General features: G+C 45.7%; 1 protein-coding gene across 10 annotated transcripts in view; it reads right to left on the bottom strand.

Annotated features, from left to right (window-relative positions):
• The window catches only part of CTBP1 (C-terminal binding protein 1), a 957,378-nt gene that overhangs the window by 156,970 nt on the left and 784,254 nt on the right, over window positions 1–16,154 (bottom strand). The window contains exon 1 of one of the 10 annotated variants that reach the window (XM_063924938.1): window positions 7,836–8,017. The exons of 8 other annotated variants lie outside the window; for them this stretch is intronic. In XM_063924938.1, the coding sequence (XP_063781008.1) occupies window positions 7,836–7,875 (40 nt within the window). In that variant the 5' untranslated portion in view covers window positions 7,876–8,017. Of the gene's footprint in view, window positions 1–6,215; window positions 6,897–7,835; window positions 8,018–16,154 lie in introns of those variants that run through there. One more of the 10 variants, XM_063924932.1, reaches the window with a different exon arrangement.

The following is a 16,154-nucleotide window of genomic DNA, read 5'->3' as shown; positions in this document are numbered from 1 at the left end:
ACACACACACACACACACACACACACACACGTAATTAGAACCAGTGCTGCACTTTCTAAGCACACATTCTCCCACCTCATTGTACGGCTCCTGTCTCTTTTTCCTGGTAAATACTCTCTGGTCCAGTGCACTGATTGAGGGCTCAGATTCACACACACAGCGTACTTTGTAGAAAAAGCTGCTCAAACTGCATGATGTGACGACAGCTCTAGTAATCGTATTATATACCATTGCTGGCGTTGTCATAATTTGAGCCACTTGCCAAGAGGAGGGGGGTGTCCTGGCAACCAGAAACTCCCCCCTGCGTTTGCCTATGAAATCCCTACACAAAAGGAGGAGATCACCTGCAGAGCTGACCATAGTGTTTCAAACCCTCAGCCACCCTCTTCTCTACTCATACATGATGTGAAAAATGAACTGGAAAAGACACTATAAATGATAAGTCCTGAATAAATGTATACAATTTGCCAGTTTTAGGGATGAGTTTGTGGCGTGGGGGCCCCTGGTTTGGTATTTGCTAACTGAATGTGATATCACATCCCCAACATCTACCATATTGTACAGTTATACATGACGCAACAGAATGCTAACTTACAGAAAGCTGTGCACACCCCATTTTTCTTCGTGACGTCCCATATTTCTCACATGTTTACTCTAGTGCATAAAAAACAAAGTAGACCAGAGGGGGGACTTCCACCTCACAGGTAACAGGAGGCCCGAGCTTTCCATAGCATCTAAATGGAGGATATGACTGCTCAAAAAATTATTTTTGGTCTCCGTCCCTCCCGCGCAGTCCAGTCTTTCCCACAGGCTAAAGAAACAGCTCTGGGGGGTATACAGAGCCAGTTGCCAGTAGCGGATCTTACCAAGGGCAAGCAGGACTTTTGCCCGGAGGGCGCCGCACCGTGGCAAGATCCGCTACTGTGCCCCCCCGCCGCTGTGCCCCCCGCTCTGAAGGGAACCAGACGCTACGCGTCTAGTTTCCCTTCGTGGAGGGGACCTTTGCTGTGCGGTGCGCGATGACGTCATCGCGCACCGCACAGCATTGTGGCACAGACGTTAGGGGTCATAATTGACCTCTAGTGTCTATGCTGATCGAGGAGAGGAGCGGCGCCGGCGGTTGTCTGCAGCGGTCTGGATCAGGAACGGGGATAGTAAGTATACTTTTTTTTTATTTTATTCCAGCGGCGCTACAGGGGGCACAAATGGGGGCGTTACTGACCACGCCCCCATGTGAAGCCACGCTCCTATAGTTTTGCCCGGGGCGCATCCACAGCCAGAACCGGCCCTGCCAGTTGCAGTATACTATCTGTTGGTGTTTATAGCTGCTTCTCTCTTAATTGCCACCTAAGGACATTCTTGGTGTAATAAATTAATTGTTGCTGTAAACAGGAGCCAGCTGCCTGCCTTACATTTTCCAGGCTTATAGTGAAGGTTGAGGAGCCCCCCCCCCCCCCCTCCCCGATCAGAGACTGGGGTAGATATACCAAAGCTTGGACAGAGTTAAAGTACTAACCAATCAGCTTCTGTCATTTTACAAGCTGTGTCTGAAGAAAAACGGATTTGTTGGTTTCTTAATACTGGAGGCAATGTATCCTCACTGATAAATCTCCGTCATTGTATTATAATACACAACTGATGAATAAACGCCTGTAAATATCCGTTTAGCAGCTAGTTCTGATATCATTACTATTGTTCGTTAGGAAAACAGTGTTAGCCTACAGCTCTGTAGCACCGTCGCTGCAAACATTATGAACCAAGACAGGCCCACCTGGCTGGGACACTGCTATTCCCAAGGTCACGCAGCTATTCCCTGCGCTGCTCGCTATTCTAAATAAGGATGTAGTATAGCTGGAGCAGCATCACTCGGACAATATCCCTATCCATTGTGAGATGCCGAAAGGCCCTTTGGGAGATGAATCCCTGAATATCTGCAGCAGTGATAACAAGCATCGTCTTTCCTTTCAACAGACAACCTCGATAACTCACAAAGGAATAATACACAGACTTGTCTTCGGTTCTTCAGTTTGTTTTGAAAAACGAAGAAAAAAAAAAAAGGAAAAAGAAAGAAAATCTGTCTGGGTCATACATATTGTTGCAGTTCTACTGACAGCTTGCAAGAAAGTATTTCCGCTTGTTAAGAGCAGAGTCACAGAAGCCGGTTCATTAAAAGGTTTAGTGACATCTGCCTCTTAGACGTCATAATCGGCTTTCCAAATGGGATGAGCCGACAAACTTCTGAGGCGGCGGCTGAGGACACGGCTGCTGCTGCTACAGCTGGGTGCATAGTAAAATAGTTAAAGACGGTCCCAATTTTCAAGCCTCAGGTTTTATTGATCTGTCCCTTGTAAACTCTGTGCTTTTCAGTATAGACCAATATAATAAAGTGTATAGGGCAGCTCAACAACAAGGTGACCCTATAGATTACTAACAAATGAAAAAAAGGTGCCCACTAATCATTTACTCGCTTTTCAAATGCAAGGGAGGAACATCACAAGTTATAAGGACCACACGCATAGAACATCAAAATTGATGTCACAGGACTAAAACAACCATACTAGAAGGACAAATTGTACCAATGATGAGTAAAAGACAGCCCCAGGGCGCCATGCGGGCCTCCTTTATATTGGTAAAATACACTATGAATGGTAAGTCCTGTATAAATGTATACAATTTGCCAGTTTTAGGGAAGAGTTTGTGGTGCGGGGCCCCCTGGGTCGTTGTGGCCTGGCTGCTTTGGGGCATCATATTGTAACACTTTATCTAGCACCTAATTGTTTTTTCTTTTTACAAATGTTAACACTTTTTAACACTATTTATTAGCTCTCACCTATGTAACACTTTCAACACATAGCTGCTGCTTCTTGTTAATGTAACACTTTTCAACACTTAAACCTCTCACTAGTGTGATGCCTTGGGGTATTCGGCTTGTGCTGAACTGAAGGGGTCCCGTGCCTGGTCTTGACTCTTGTTGGTAGGGACCCAAAAAGATGAGGTTACCTGGCTGAGGTTGGTGGGCCCATATTTTTGTCCAAAATTATGCTAAGCACCTCAAATTGACTAGGTTATATTGCGGAGTCTATTATCATTATTCAGATTAGCAGTGCTTAGTATATAGAATATGCACCTGCATTTTCTATTTATTTATTTTTTGTTTCTGTGGAGCCACAAGTCTCAGCATGTGTAGAATTAGGATGTGCAGTGCAGTCCATGACCCCCCCCCCCCCCCCCCCCCCAATATATGTTTTAATAAACAGCCATATTTTGGGCTCTTTTTGGTTTATGGATCCTTGTATTGTTGAATGATATGGTGTTGGGTATGAAACGCCGGCGGTCAGGATCCCAATAGATCACAGCGAGTATTCTAACCCTAACCCACCCCCACACAGCCTAACCTCCCCTTCCTGCAGCCTAACCTTAACCTCCCCCTCCCGCAGCCTAACCCTAACCTCCCCCTTCCACAGCCTAACCCTAACTATGCCTTCCCTAACCCTGCCCCTTGTGCCTAACCCAAACCTCACTGTCGGCATCAGTCAGCATTATGAGCGTTGGGATTCCGCTGTCGGGATCCTGACTACATCCCTTGATATTTCTTGTGTGCTCCACCAATAAAAAAAACTTTATAAAAATACCTGCTGTTATTACAGATACCCGTCCCTTTCCTTAACTGGATACATTATCTCACTTATTAGGGAGATTAAGGATAGATGCGCTGACAGACTAGGCTGATGCATTGTGCGCTCTATCGGAGATCATCAGTGGCGGAGAGTTTACTCCCCTGCTCCGGTAAATGAGAAGTTCTAACATCTCGTCGATGTACCTTCATGTTTTCCCTGGGTAATGAGGTGAAGCAGGAAGAACTATAGCGTCACGTCTATCCCAATGTATGGCAAGTTTACAGGGCCCCTGAAGACGCCTACCACCGCTATACACATCATTGTTAGAATATTATGAGGGCAGTTTAAATTCGCCGTGATGCACGGTTGCGGTGTGCAGCTGCGCACATCCCCAAGCATGATGATTTCCCAACATCGCACATGGGGATAATGTACTATGTAGGTCACCGTAAGGTGCCTGTGGGGGAGATGTACTAAGCCTTGGAGAAAGATAAAGTGGACGGAGATAAAGTAACAGCCAACCAGCTCCTACCTGTCATGCTACAGGCTGTGTTTGAAAAATGGCAGTTAGGAGCTGATTGGTTGGTAGCTCATCACTCTCCTCTTTATCACTTTTCAAGGCTTAGTACATCTAGACCTGTATACCAAACCATATATCCGATACTTTGAGGCCATCGCTTCGTGTGGAGTATCCCTACAACGGAGTCAGAATCATTTCCAGTGTGGTCAATCCCACTAAGCCATGCGTTCAATTTTCTGCTGCATTGTATTTCCATTAGCCCTGGCCTACACCACAACTAGTGGTGGGAGCCTCTCCCTTCACAGGTGTGCAAAGGTAAAACACACAAGAAAACACTCAGCAAAAGAATAAAAAAAGAACACTACAAAAAATATCCTGCATTCTTGGTAATATATAATTTGTAGTTAATCTTTAACTACCTGGCCTAGTCTATTTACAGTAACCATGCCAACGGCACTTACTGAAGTAACATAAGAGTAGGGGGTACTAGGTGCATAAGTTAAGTTGGGTATACACTTCTTGTTATATCGGACAATGTTACGGTCTGCAAGGAATCGCAACGACCATCATACAGTGTGTACCCTCAAAAAAAAAAAAAAAAAATTGGGTGGTCGCGTCGTCCCATTGGATTTTCTGCACGTCCAATGGGGAAATACCACGGACGTTGTGGTTTTGTTACATGGGGCATAGCATCACTTCTGCACATAGCCCTGTTCATACAGTACGTCTGCAATAAGCTCTGCAGTGTGAGCATTCTCTCAAACGGAGGAGAGGAAGGGAGAGGTGTACTATAAAGGTCATCGTCTGCCTTATGACATCACCCTCGTTATTTCATTTGGAACAAAGTTAATAAGAACAGCCCTCTACCCAACGATGCCCATCCATTTTCTGACACAGGCATTGAAATAAAACAAAAAACGCCCTCCGAGTCTGTGATCAACGCACACAGCAACACTCGGTGACATAAAGTGCATGCTGCATGCATTAAATGACACATACACTGCCGTACACTGTTGCTCAGAAACCGCGGGCAGAGGCCATTAAGAAAATGTAGCGTAGGCAAGCAGAGTCAATAGGGACAGTGTACTCTATGCAAATGTAACAGATGAACACAGTAATTGCATCACAAAGCATTCTTCCTGCTGAACGGTTGACTAACACGCCAGATAAAAAAGAAGAAGAAAAAAAAAAAAAAGAGTCAGCTTCACATTATGCAAATGAGGCTGACGCACAGATAGGTTCCTCGAATGCATTTGCAATGTAAAGAGCGTCTATTTGTTTACAGAGATCGACAGATCAACACTGACAGCACAGACTCAGCATTCTGGGTAACCGAATCCTATGTGTCTTCAGGATCACACATGGAACTGGTCTGACTCCCAGAATCAGACCGAGAAGAGCACTGGACATCTTTATACCCAGTAGGCTTTGTCCGCGTGAAGGCTTTCGTCTTTTGCCTTAGCCATTGTGCCGGCCTTGGGACAAAACAAAAATCATTAATGAATGCGCTGAATTCTCAACGTTCCCAAAAAAAAAAGAAAAAAAAAGAAAACCTTTCCGACTACAAAAGAAAGTATTCATCCCACTGTTTCCTGTCTTATTAATTGCAAACCAGTACCGGCCACCTGTCAAACTTGCCCCAGAATGCTATAGCTTTCACACACAAAGCAATCATCACCTTAATAAAATGTGGATTTAAAAAAAAAAAATAAAAAAAAAAATTAATAATAATAATAATAAAAAATCATTTTAATAAACAATGACCAACGTTGGAAAAATAAAGGCAGCTGCAGTTAACTTTTAGGGTGAAAATTCTGGACTCCTCAAGTGTCATATGCAACCACCAGGTAAGCTATATAGGTCTACTCAATCGTGGAGGACAAGCAGCCCTCATTAAATTAAAAAAAAGTCAAATCAAGCTTGTCGTTCACATCCTGGCATTACACTGTACAGACAACGTATTGCTCCGCTTTCAGATTTTAAAACATACTCTGCTACCATGTGAGCCAAACATTGCCCAGCCACAGAAGGGTTAATGCATTTACGCCCCTTGAATAGTAGGTTGTAGTGTAACTTACATTTTTCAGCCGCCAAAGGGAAAAAGTTCCAGGCGTGCATTCTAAGCACCTAACGCCACTAGAGGCAATTTCCTTTCCGAAGAAACTTCAAAACCACGGGTTATCTTTCACAGCCCAAAAAAATAATAAAAGAAAGAACGATCCGCTGGACGTCCGAGAGGCCCCAAGCAGAGATGACCGGCCCTAAGTGTTTTCTTGTGACAAAAGACCAAAAAAAAAAAAAATATGTATATATATATCCTGCTTTGTAACAGCAACACGTTCCCCTGGATCCTATAGTAGCAAACGCTTCATCTCAAATCACTGCGGGACGTGACGATCCGGTGTGCAGATGAAACGTATCCATCGCAGCTCCGTAAAAATCTTGAAGGGAAAAAAACAAAAACATCAAAAAGAAAAAAAAAGGAGAGAAAATTCTGTTAGAAAATGTAGCACTGGAGAAGGAATTCAGGAAATGTTGCTGTCGTTTACTCTCCCGGCATCAGCTGCTGCAGTCCTAGGGTATTATATATTTTTTTGCTGATCCCAGCAGTATTTTTCATCTCGCCTGAACAGATTTTATTTCCGCTCTTGGAAAGTTCTTAAAAATCCCATAGCCGCACAAGCTTCTTTCTTTTTTTTTTTTTCCTTCTTTTTTTTTTTTTGCCGGGATTATGATCTCAACTCAATGTGGTTGTACTGCCAAGGGCTGGGAGGGGGGGGGTGGGGAGGGGGGGTTGAGGGGGGGAAGGAGACAGAGAAAGCCAGTTCCCTTTTCTGCCTGCAAAAAAAGCTGCCTGCTCCACTCACAAACCAACATGTGTCAGTGGCAGCAGATAAACTGAAATGTAACCCCTCCGCTACCGGACAGAAAGCGTAAAAGGGGTTGACAGCGGCCACAACACTGCTGAAAAGCTCTGCCAGGGAGAAAAAGGTTAAAAAGCCTGCCCGCCCAGACTGTTTACAATCACAGCAATTAAACAACAAAACAAGTTCATAAACTGCACAATAAAAAATATAAATATTTTTTTTTTTTTTTTTTATTTCAAAACAAAACCGCAATAAGCGTTACCTGCAATCCACACTAAAAGAGAGCATTCAAAAGCAAGTTTTACAGGCTCTGGAACACAGACAGAAATACCAGCGGATAGTTAAAATTTAATCTAATCCATTTACACCCAGCAGGAAAGGTCAGAATAATAATAAGAGTAATGAACAGACTAAAAGGCATTTCTTTCACGCTAACAGTGCAAAAAAACATAAAAATAAAATCAGAGAGGGGATAGTGGTTTCCCAGCTGCCGCTGCTGTGCGGTTGCAGGGCACAATGCTCCATCAGCATAGTTGGGATATAAATAAACATTTTATTCTCTCTTATTGACACACACACACACACACACACACACACACACACACACACACACACACACACACACACACACACACAAAGCCAGAAAGGAATCAAGTCAGGGAGAGCAAGGCAGGGGGGATGGGATGTGCATACGGAGAAGCTAACATCCGTATGGCGAGCTCACACACAATACAAAAAATAAAATGTATATATAAAATATGTAACCAAAAAAATCAAATAAAAATAATAAAAAATATATATATATTCGTTTTAATGTTTAAATAGCATTACCTAGAGGCAAACCCTTGTTTAGCAAGTGAGAACTTCCCATTGAGGTGTGTGTCCGACCTCTCTAAAAATGAGTGAGATATGGAAAATTAATCCCAAGCATATGGCCGCCACTTCAATTTTTCCCAGTAGTAAGAGAGACACAGGCGCAATGCACACATGCAGGGGGAAACACACACACACACACACACATACAGTACAAATGCGACTGTCTGAGCAAGTGGGAGAGGCAGGCAGGAGGGGAGGAGGGCTCTTTTGCCACAAGCACATTTTTAGGTTTCACAGCAGGCATGCTAAGTGAAAGCAGATTGGGAGGGAGGAAAGAAAAACAAAACAAAAATATCATAAAATAAAAACACTGGGGGGAAAAAAAACCACACAGGAAGATACATTTTATAAATCAATGTTACCGATGTTGAACTTTACGTAGCTTTAATATAGAAACATCTACAACCTAACTCATGATATATGTACATCTAGCCATAGGTGCGAGTCGTGGAGTGTAAATATGCACACACTTGTCATGTGGCATGTATGCATTTCCGGATAGCATTACTTCCTGGATTTTTAACCCTTTAAGAGGGAGAGGGGAAAAAAATCAGAATTCTGTAGTTTTGCTGGAATTGGGCTGATTACTGCAAATTGTGGTCAGAAAGTTTGTAAAAATAACTTTTTATAAAGCAATTTCAAACTGGAATTAAGGCGCATAATGGTAGCATTCTGATTCCAAGTAACAATTGGATGTTTGCGGCAGGATGTTGTGTAGCTTTTCCGTTTAACCCTCTAGTGACCAGAAGGTGCTGTATACTTTCCTGTACTGTCACTTTACAATACAGGTATCAATGCATAATGTTGATGTGTCAATTAAACTAAGAATACATTTTAATTGCCCCTTTTTAATTTCCTAAGGAAACATTAACATTTGAATATATTCGGGTGATATATCGGCAACAAATAATAGAGAATGTGACTAATTGCTAAGGCCAGGATTCTTAGGTTCTAACCTGTTCTAATGCTTTCCCATTATACTCAAAATTTCAGTTCCCTTTTATGCGTTATGTGCAAGGGAATAACATACTATGGCCCAGATTTATCAAGCCTTGGAGAGTGATAAATAACACGGTGATAAGGTATCAAACAATCAGCTCCTAATTGTCACTTTTCAAACTCAGCCTGTAACATGGAAGTTATGAGCTGATTGGTTGGTACTCTCCAAGGCTTGATAAATGGGGGCCTTCATTTCTACAGGACCTAAAATGACCTAATGTGGGTGTTAGTACCTAAAATGACCTATTTAACTGTTAGAACATAAAACCTAACTCTGTTACTTGAAACTATAGAAATGTACGGTGGAAAAATAAGATTTTACACTTACCGGTAAATCTATTTCTCGTAGTCCGTAGAGGATGCTGGGGACTCCGTAAGGACCATGGGGAATAGACTGGCTCCGCAGGAGACATGGGCACTTTAAGAAAGACTTTGGATTCTGGGTGTGCCCTGGCTCCTCCCTCTATGCCCCTCCTCCAGACCTCAGTTAGGGAAACTGTGCCCAGAGGAGATGGACAGTACGAGGAACGGATTTTGTTAATCCAAGGGCAAAATTCATACCAGCCACACCAATCACACCGTATAACTTGTGATAAACTACCCAGTTAACAGTATGAACAACAACATAGCCTCGGTTCAACCGATTAACCAACACATAACCCTTATGTCAACAAAAACTATATACAAGTCTTGCAGAAGTAGTCCGCACTTGGGACAGGCGCCCAGCATCCTCTACGGACTACGAGAAATAGATTTACCGGTAAGTGTAAAATCTTATTTTCTCTAACGTCCTAGAGGATGATGGGGACTCCGTAAGGACCATGGGGATTATACCAAAGCTCCCAAAAGGGAGGGAGAGTGCGGATGACTCTGCAGCACCGATTGAGCAAACAGGAGGTCCTCCTCAGCCAGGGTATCAAACTTATAGAACTTTGCAAAGGTGTTTGACCCCGACCAAGTAGCTGCTCGGCACAACTGTAATGCCGAGACCCCTCGGGCAGCCGCCCAAGAAGAGCCCACCTTCCTAGTGGAATGGGCCTTAACCGATTTAGGCAATGGCAATCCTGCCGTAGAATGTGCCTGCTGAATCGTGTTACAGATCCAGCGAGTAATAGTCTGCTTTGAAGCAGGAGCGCCAACCTTGTTGGCTGCATACAGGACAAATAGTGCTTCTGTTTTTCTGACTCTAGCCGTTCTGGCCACGTAAATTTTCAAAGCCCTGACCACATCCAGGGACTTGGAATCCTCCAAGTCACGCGTAGCCACAGGCACAACAATAGGTTGATTCATATGAAAGGATGAAACCACTTTAGGTAGGAATTGAGGACGAGTCCGCAATTCCGCCCTATCCACATGAAAAACCAGATAGGGGATTTTATGTGATAAAGCCGCCAATTTCGAGACTCGCCTAGCCGAAGCCAAGGCTAGCAACATGACCACCTTCCAAGTGAGATATTTTAACTCCACCGTTTTGAGTGGTTCAAACCAATGTGACTTAAGGAAACTCAACACCACGTTAAGATCCCAAGGCGCCACCGGAGGTACAAAAGGAGGCTGAATATGCAGCACTCCCTTCACAAATGTCTGTACTTCAGGAAGAGAAGCCAATTCTTTTTGAAAGAAAATGGATAAGGCCGAAATTTAAACCTTTATGGACCCTAATTTTAGGCCCAAATTCACTCCTGTTTGAAGGAAGTGAAGTAGACGGCCCAAATGAAACTCCTCCGTAGGAGCAGTCCTGGCCTCACACCAAGAAACATATTTTCGCCATATACGGAGATAATGTTTCGATGTCACGTCCTCCCTAGCCTTGATCAGGGTAGGAATGACTTCCTCCGGAATACCTTTTTCTGCTAGGATCCGGCGTTCAACCGCCATGCCGTCAAACGCAGCCGCGGTAAGTCTTGGAACAGACAGGGCCCCTGCTGCAGCAGGTCCTGCCTTAGAGGAAGAGGCCACGGATCTTCTGTGAGCAACTCTTGGAGATCCGGATACCAAGTCCTTCGTGGCCAATCTGGAACAATGAGGATTGTTTTCACCCTTCTTTGTCTTATTTTTCTCAACACCTTGGGTATGAGAGGCAGAGGAGGGAACACATAGACCGATCTGAACACCCATGGTGTCACCAAAGCATCTACCGCCTGAGAGTCTCTTGACCTGGCGCAATACCGCTTTAGCTTTTTGTTGAGCTGGGACGCCATCATGTCTATCTGAGGCAGTTCCCACCGACCCGCGATCTGTGTGAAGACTTCCTGATGAAGTCCCCACTCTCCCGAATGCAGGTCATGTCTGCTGAGGAAGTCCGCTTCCCAGTTGTCCACCCCCGGGATGAACACTGCTGACAGTGCGCTTACATGACCTTCCGCCCAGCGAAGAATCCTGGTGGCCGCTGTCATGGCCACTCTGCTCCTTGTGCCGCCTTGGCGGTTTACATGAGCCACTGCCGTGACATTGTCCGACTGAATCAAAACAGGTTTGTCCCAAAGTAATGCTTCCGCTTGACGTAGGACGTTGTATATGGCCCTCAATTCCAGGACACTGATGTGGAGACAAGTCTCTAGACTTGACCAGAGACCTTGAAAATTTCTTCCCAGAGTGACTGCACCCCAACCTCGGAGGCTTGCATCCGTGGTCACCAGGATCCAGTCCTGAATGCCGAACCTGCGACCCTCTAAGAGGGGAGCACTGTGTAGCCACCACAGGAGAGACACCCTTGCTCTGGGAGACAAGGTGATCTTTTGATACATCTGTAGATGAGACCCGGACCACTTGTCCAGTAGGTCCCATTGAAAGTCCTCGCATGGAACCTGCCGAAGGGAATGGCCTCGTAAGATGCCACCATCTTCCTCAAGACTCGAGTACAGTGATGCACTGAAACCTTTTTTGGCTTCAACAGGTCCTTGACCAAAGTCATGAGCTCCTGAGCCTTTTCCATCGGAAGAAAAACCTTTTTCTGTTCTGTGTCCAGAATCAGGCCCAACAAGGTCGGACGCGTTGTAGGAACCAGCTGGGACTTCGGAATATTGAGAATCCAGCCGTGCTGCTGCAACGTTCTCACAGACAGTGACATGCTGTTCAGTAACTTCTCTCGGGATCTCGCCTTTATGAGGAGATCGTCCAAGTATGGGATAATTGTGACACCCTGCTGGCGCAGGAGCACCATCATTTCCGCCATTATCTTGGTGAAAATTATCGGGGGCCGTGGAAAGCCCAAACGGCAACGTCTGAAATTGGTAATGACAGTCCTGTACCGCAAATCTCAGGAACGCCTGGTGAGGAAGAAAAATCGGAACATGAAGGTATGCATCCTTTATGTCCAGGGAAACCATCCAATCCCCCCCCCCCCCCCCTCCAGGCTGGCGATGACCGCTCTGATCGATTCCATCTTGAACTTGAACTTTTTTAAGTACAGGTTCAGGGATTTTAGATTCAAAATGGGTCTGACCGAACCGTCCGGTTTCGGGACCACAAACAGGGTTGAGTAATACCCCTTTCCTTGCTGGAGAAGAGGAACCTTGACTATCACCTGCTGAAAATACAATATTTGAATTGCAGATAACACCAACTCCCTCTCTGACGGAGAAGCCGGCTGAGCCGATTTGAAAAACCGACGAGGAGGCATCTCTTCGAATTCCAGCCTGTATCCCTGAGAAACAATCTCTATTGCCCAGGGATCCTGAGTGAACCCAGACGTGGCTGAAAATTCGAAGACGTGCCCCCACCTGAGCCGACTCCCCCAGGGGAGCCCCAGCGTCATGCGGTGGATTTTGCAGACGGAGGGAAGGACTTCAGGTCCTGGGAACTAGCTGTGTGCAGCTTTTTTCCCTTGCCTTTACCTCTGGTAAGAAAGGACGATCCCCGTACCTTCTTGCTTTTATTTGAACGAAAGGACTGCATTTGATAATGAGGCGCCTTCTTAGTATGTTGCGGGGGAACATAAGGTAAAAAATAAGAATTTACTTACCGATAATTCTATTTCTCGGAGTCCGTAGTGGATGCTGGGGTTCCTGAAAGGACCATGGGGAATAGCGGCTCCGCAGGAGACAGAGCACAAAAAGTAAAGCTTTCCGATCAGGTGGTGTGCACTGGCTCCTCCCCCTATGACCCTCCTCCAAGCCTCAGTTAGGTACTGTGCCCGGACGAGCGTACACAATAAGGGAGGAATTTTGAATCCCGGGTAAGACTCATACCAGCCACACCAATCACACCGTACAACTTGTGATCAAACCCAGTTAACAGTATGATAACAGAGGAGCCTCTGAAAGATGGCTTCCTAAACAATAACCCGAATTAGTTAACAATAACTATGTACAATTATTGCAGATAATCCGCACTTGGGATGGGCGCCCAGCATCCACTACGGACTCCGAGAAATAGAATTATCGGTAAGTAAATTCTTATTTTCTCTATCGTCCTAGTGGATGCTGGGGTTCCTGAAAGGACCATGGGGATTATACCAAAGCTCCCAAACGGGCGGGAGAGTGCGGATGACTCTGCAGCATCGAATGAGAGAACTCCAGGTCCTCCTTAGCCAGAGTATCAAATTTGTAAAATTTTACAAACGTGTTCTCCCCTGACCACGTAGCTGCTCGGCAAAGTTGTAATGCCGAGACCCCTCGGGCAGCCGCCCAAGATGAGCCCACCTTCCTTGTGGAGTGGGCCTTTACAGATTTAGGCTGTGGCAGGCCTGCCACAGAATGTGCAAGTTGGATTGTGCTACAGATCCAACGAGCAATCGTCTGCTTAGACGCAGGAGCACCCATCTTGTTGGGTGCATACAATATAAACAACGAGTCAGATTTTCTGACTCCAGCTGTCCTTGCAATATATATTTTTAATGCTCTGACAACGTCCAGTAACTTGGAGTCCTCCAAGTCACTTGTAGCCGCAGGCACTACAATAGGCTGGTTCAGATGAAATGCTGACACCACCTTAGGGAGAAAATGCGGACGAGTCCGCAGTTCTGCCCTGTCCGAATGGAAAATCAGATATGGGCTTTTGTAAGATAAAGCTGCCAGTTCTGACACTCTCCTGGCCGAAGCCAGGGCTAGTAACATGGTCACTTTCCATGTGAGATATTTTAAATCCACCTTTTTTAGTGGTTCAAACCAATGAGATTTTAGAAATTCCAAAACCACATTGAGATCCCACGGTGCCACTGGAGGCACCACAGGAGGCTGTATATGCAGCACTCCCTTAACAAAAGTCTGGACTTCAGGAACTGAAGCCAATTCTTTTTGAAAGAAAATCGACAGGGCCGAAATTTGAACCTTAATAGATCCCAATTTGAGACCCATAGACAATCCTGATTGCAGGAAATGTAGGAATCGACCCAGTTGAAATTCCTCCGTCGGAGCACTCCGATCCTCGCACCACGCAACATATCTTCGCCAAATGCGGTGATAGTGTTGCACGGTTACTTCCTTCCTTGCTTTAATCAAAGTAGGAATGACTTCTTCCGGCATGCCTTTTTCCTTTAGGATCCGGCGTTCAACCGCCATGCCGTCAAACGCAGCCGCGGTAAGTCTTGAAACAGACAGGGACCCTGCTGAAGCAAGTCCCTCCTTAGAGGTAGAGGCCACGGATCTTCCGTGATTATCTCTTGAAGTTCCGGGTACCAAGTCCTTCTTGGCCAATCCGGAACCACTAGTATCGTTCTTACGCCTCTTTGCCGTATAATTCTCAATACTTTTGGTATGAGAGGCAGAGGAGGAAACACATACACCGACTGGTACACCCAAGGCGTTACCAGCGCGTCCACAGCTATTGCCTGCGGATCTCTTGACCTGGCGCAATACCTGTCCAGTTTTTTGTTGAGGCGAGACGCCATCATGTCCACCATTGGTCTTTCCCAACGGGTTACCAGCATGTGGAAGACTTCCGGATGAAGTCCCCACTCTCCCGGGTGTCTGCTGAGGAAGTCTGCTTCCCAGTTGTCCACTCCCGGGATGAACACTGCTGACAGTGCTATCACATGATTCTCTGCCCAGCGAAGAATCCTTGCAGCTTCTGCCATTGCACTCCTGCTTCTTGTGCCGCCCTGTCTGTTTACATGGGCGACTGCCGTGATGTTGTCCGACTGGATCAACACCGGTTTTCCCTGAAGCAGAGGTTCTGCCTGGCTTAGAGCATTGTAGATTGCTCTTAGTTCCAGAATGTTTATGTGAAGAGACGTTTCCAGGCTCGTCCACACTCCCTGGAAGTTTCTTCCTTGTGTGACTGCTCCCCAGCCTCTCAGGCTGGCGTCCGTGGTCACCAGGATCCAATCCTGTATGCCGAATCTGCGGCCCTCCAATAGATGAGCACTCTGCAACCACCACAGAAGAGATACCCTTGTCCTTGGAGACAGGGTTATCCGCTGGTGCATCTGAAGATGCGACCCTGACCATTTGTCCAACAGATCCCTCTGGAAAATTCGTGCATGGAATCTGCCGAATGGAATTGCTTCGTAAGAAGCCACCATTTTTCCCAGGACTCTTGTGCATTGATGTACAGACACCTTTCCTGGTTTTAGGAGGTTCCTGACAAGCTCGGATAACTCCTTGGCTTTTTCCTCCGGGAGAAAAACCTTTTTCTGAACCGTGTCCAGAATCATCCCTAGGAACAGCAGACGAGTTGTCGGCATTAACTGGGATTTTGGAATATTCAGAATCCAGCCGTGCTGTTTTAGCACTTCTTGAGACAGTGCTAATCCCATCTCTAGCTGTTCTCTGGACCTTGCCCTTATTAGGAGATCGTCCAAGTATGGGATAATTAATACGCCTTTTCTTCGAAGAAGAATCATCATCTCGGCCATTACCTTTGTAAAGACCCGAGGTGCCGTGGACAATCCGAACGGCAGCGTCTGAAACTGATAGTGACAGTTTTGTACAACGAACCTGAGGTACCCCTGGTGTGAGGGGTAAATTGGAACGTGGAGGTACGCATCCTTGATGTCCAAGGACACCATAAAGTCCCCTTCTTCCAGGTTCGCTATCACTGCTCTGAGTGACTCCATTTTGAACTTGAACTTCTTTATGTACAGGTTCAAGGACTTCAGATTTAGAATAGGTCTTACCGAGCCGTCCGGCTTCGGTACCACAAATAGAGTGGAATAATACCCCTTTCCCTGTTGTAGAAGAGGTACCTTGACTATCACCTGCTGAGAGTACAGCTTGTGAATGGCTTCCAAAACCGTCTCCCTTTCGGAGGGGGACGTTGGTAAAGCAGACTTCAGGAAACGGCGAGGCGGATCTGTCTCTAGTTCCAACCTGTACCCCTGAGATATTATCTGCA

Source organism: Pseudophryne corroboree, chromosome 1 (genome assembly GCF_028390025.1).
Source record: "Pseudophryne corroboree isolate aPseCor3 chromosome 1, aPseCor3.hap2, whole genome shotgun sequence".
In the NCBI taxonomy this organism is placed as follows: Eukaryota; Metazoa; Chordata; class Amphibia; order Anura; family Myobatrachidae; genus Pseudophryne; species Pseudophryne corroboree.
The sequence above is the reverse complement of the archived record's forward strand: the minus strand, read 5'-3'. Positions and strand labels throughout refer to the sequence as shown.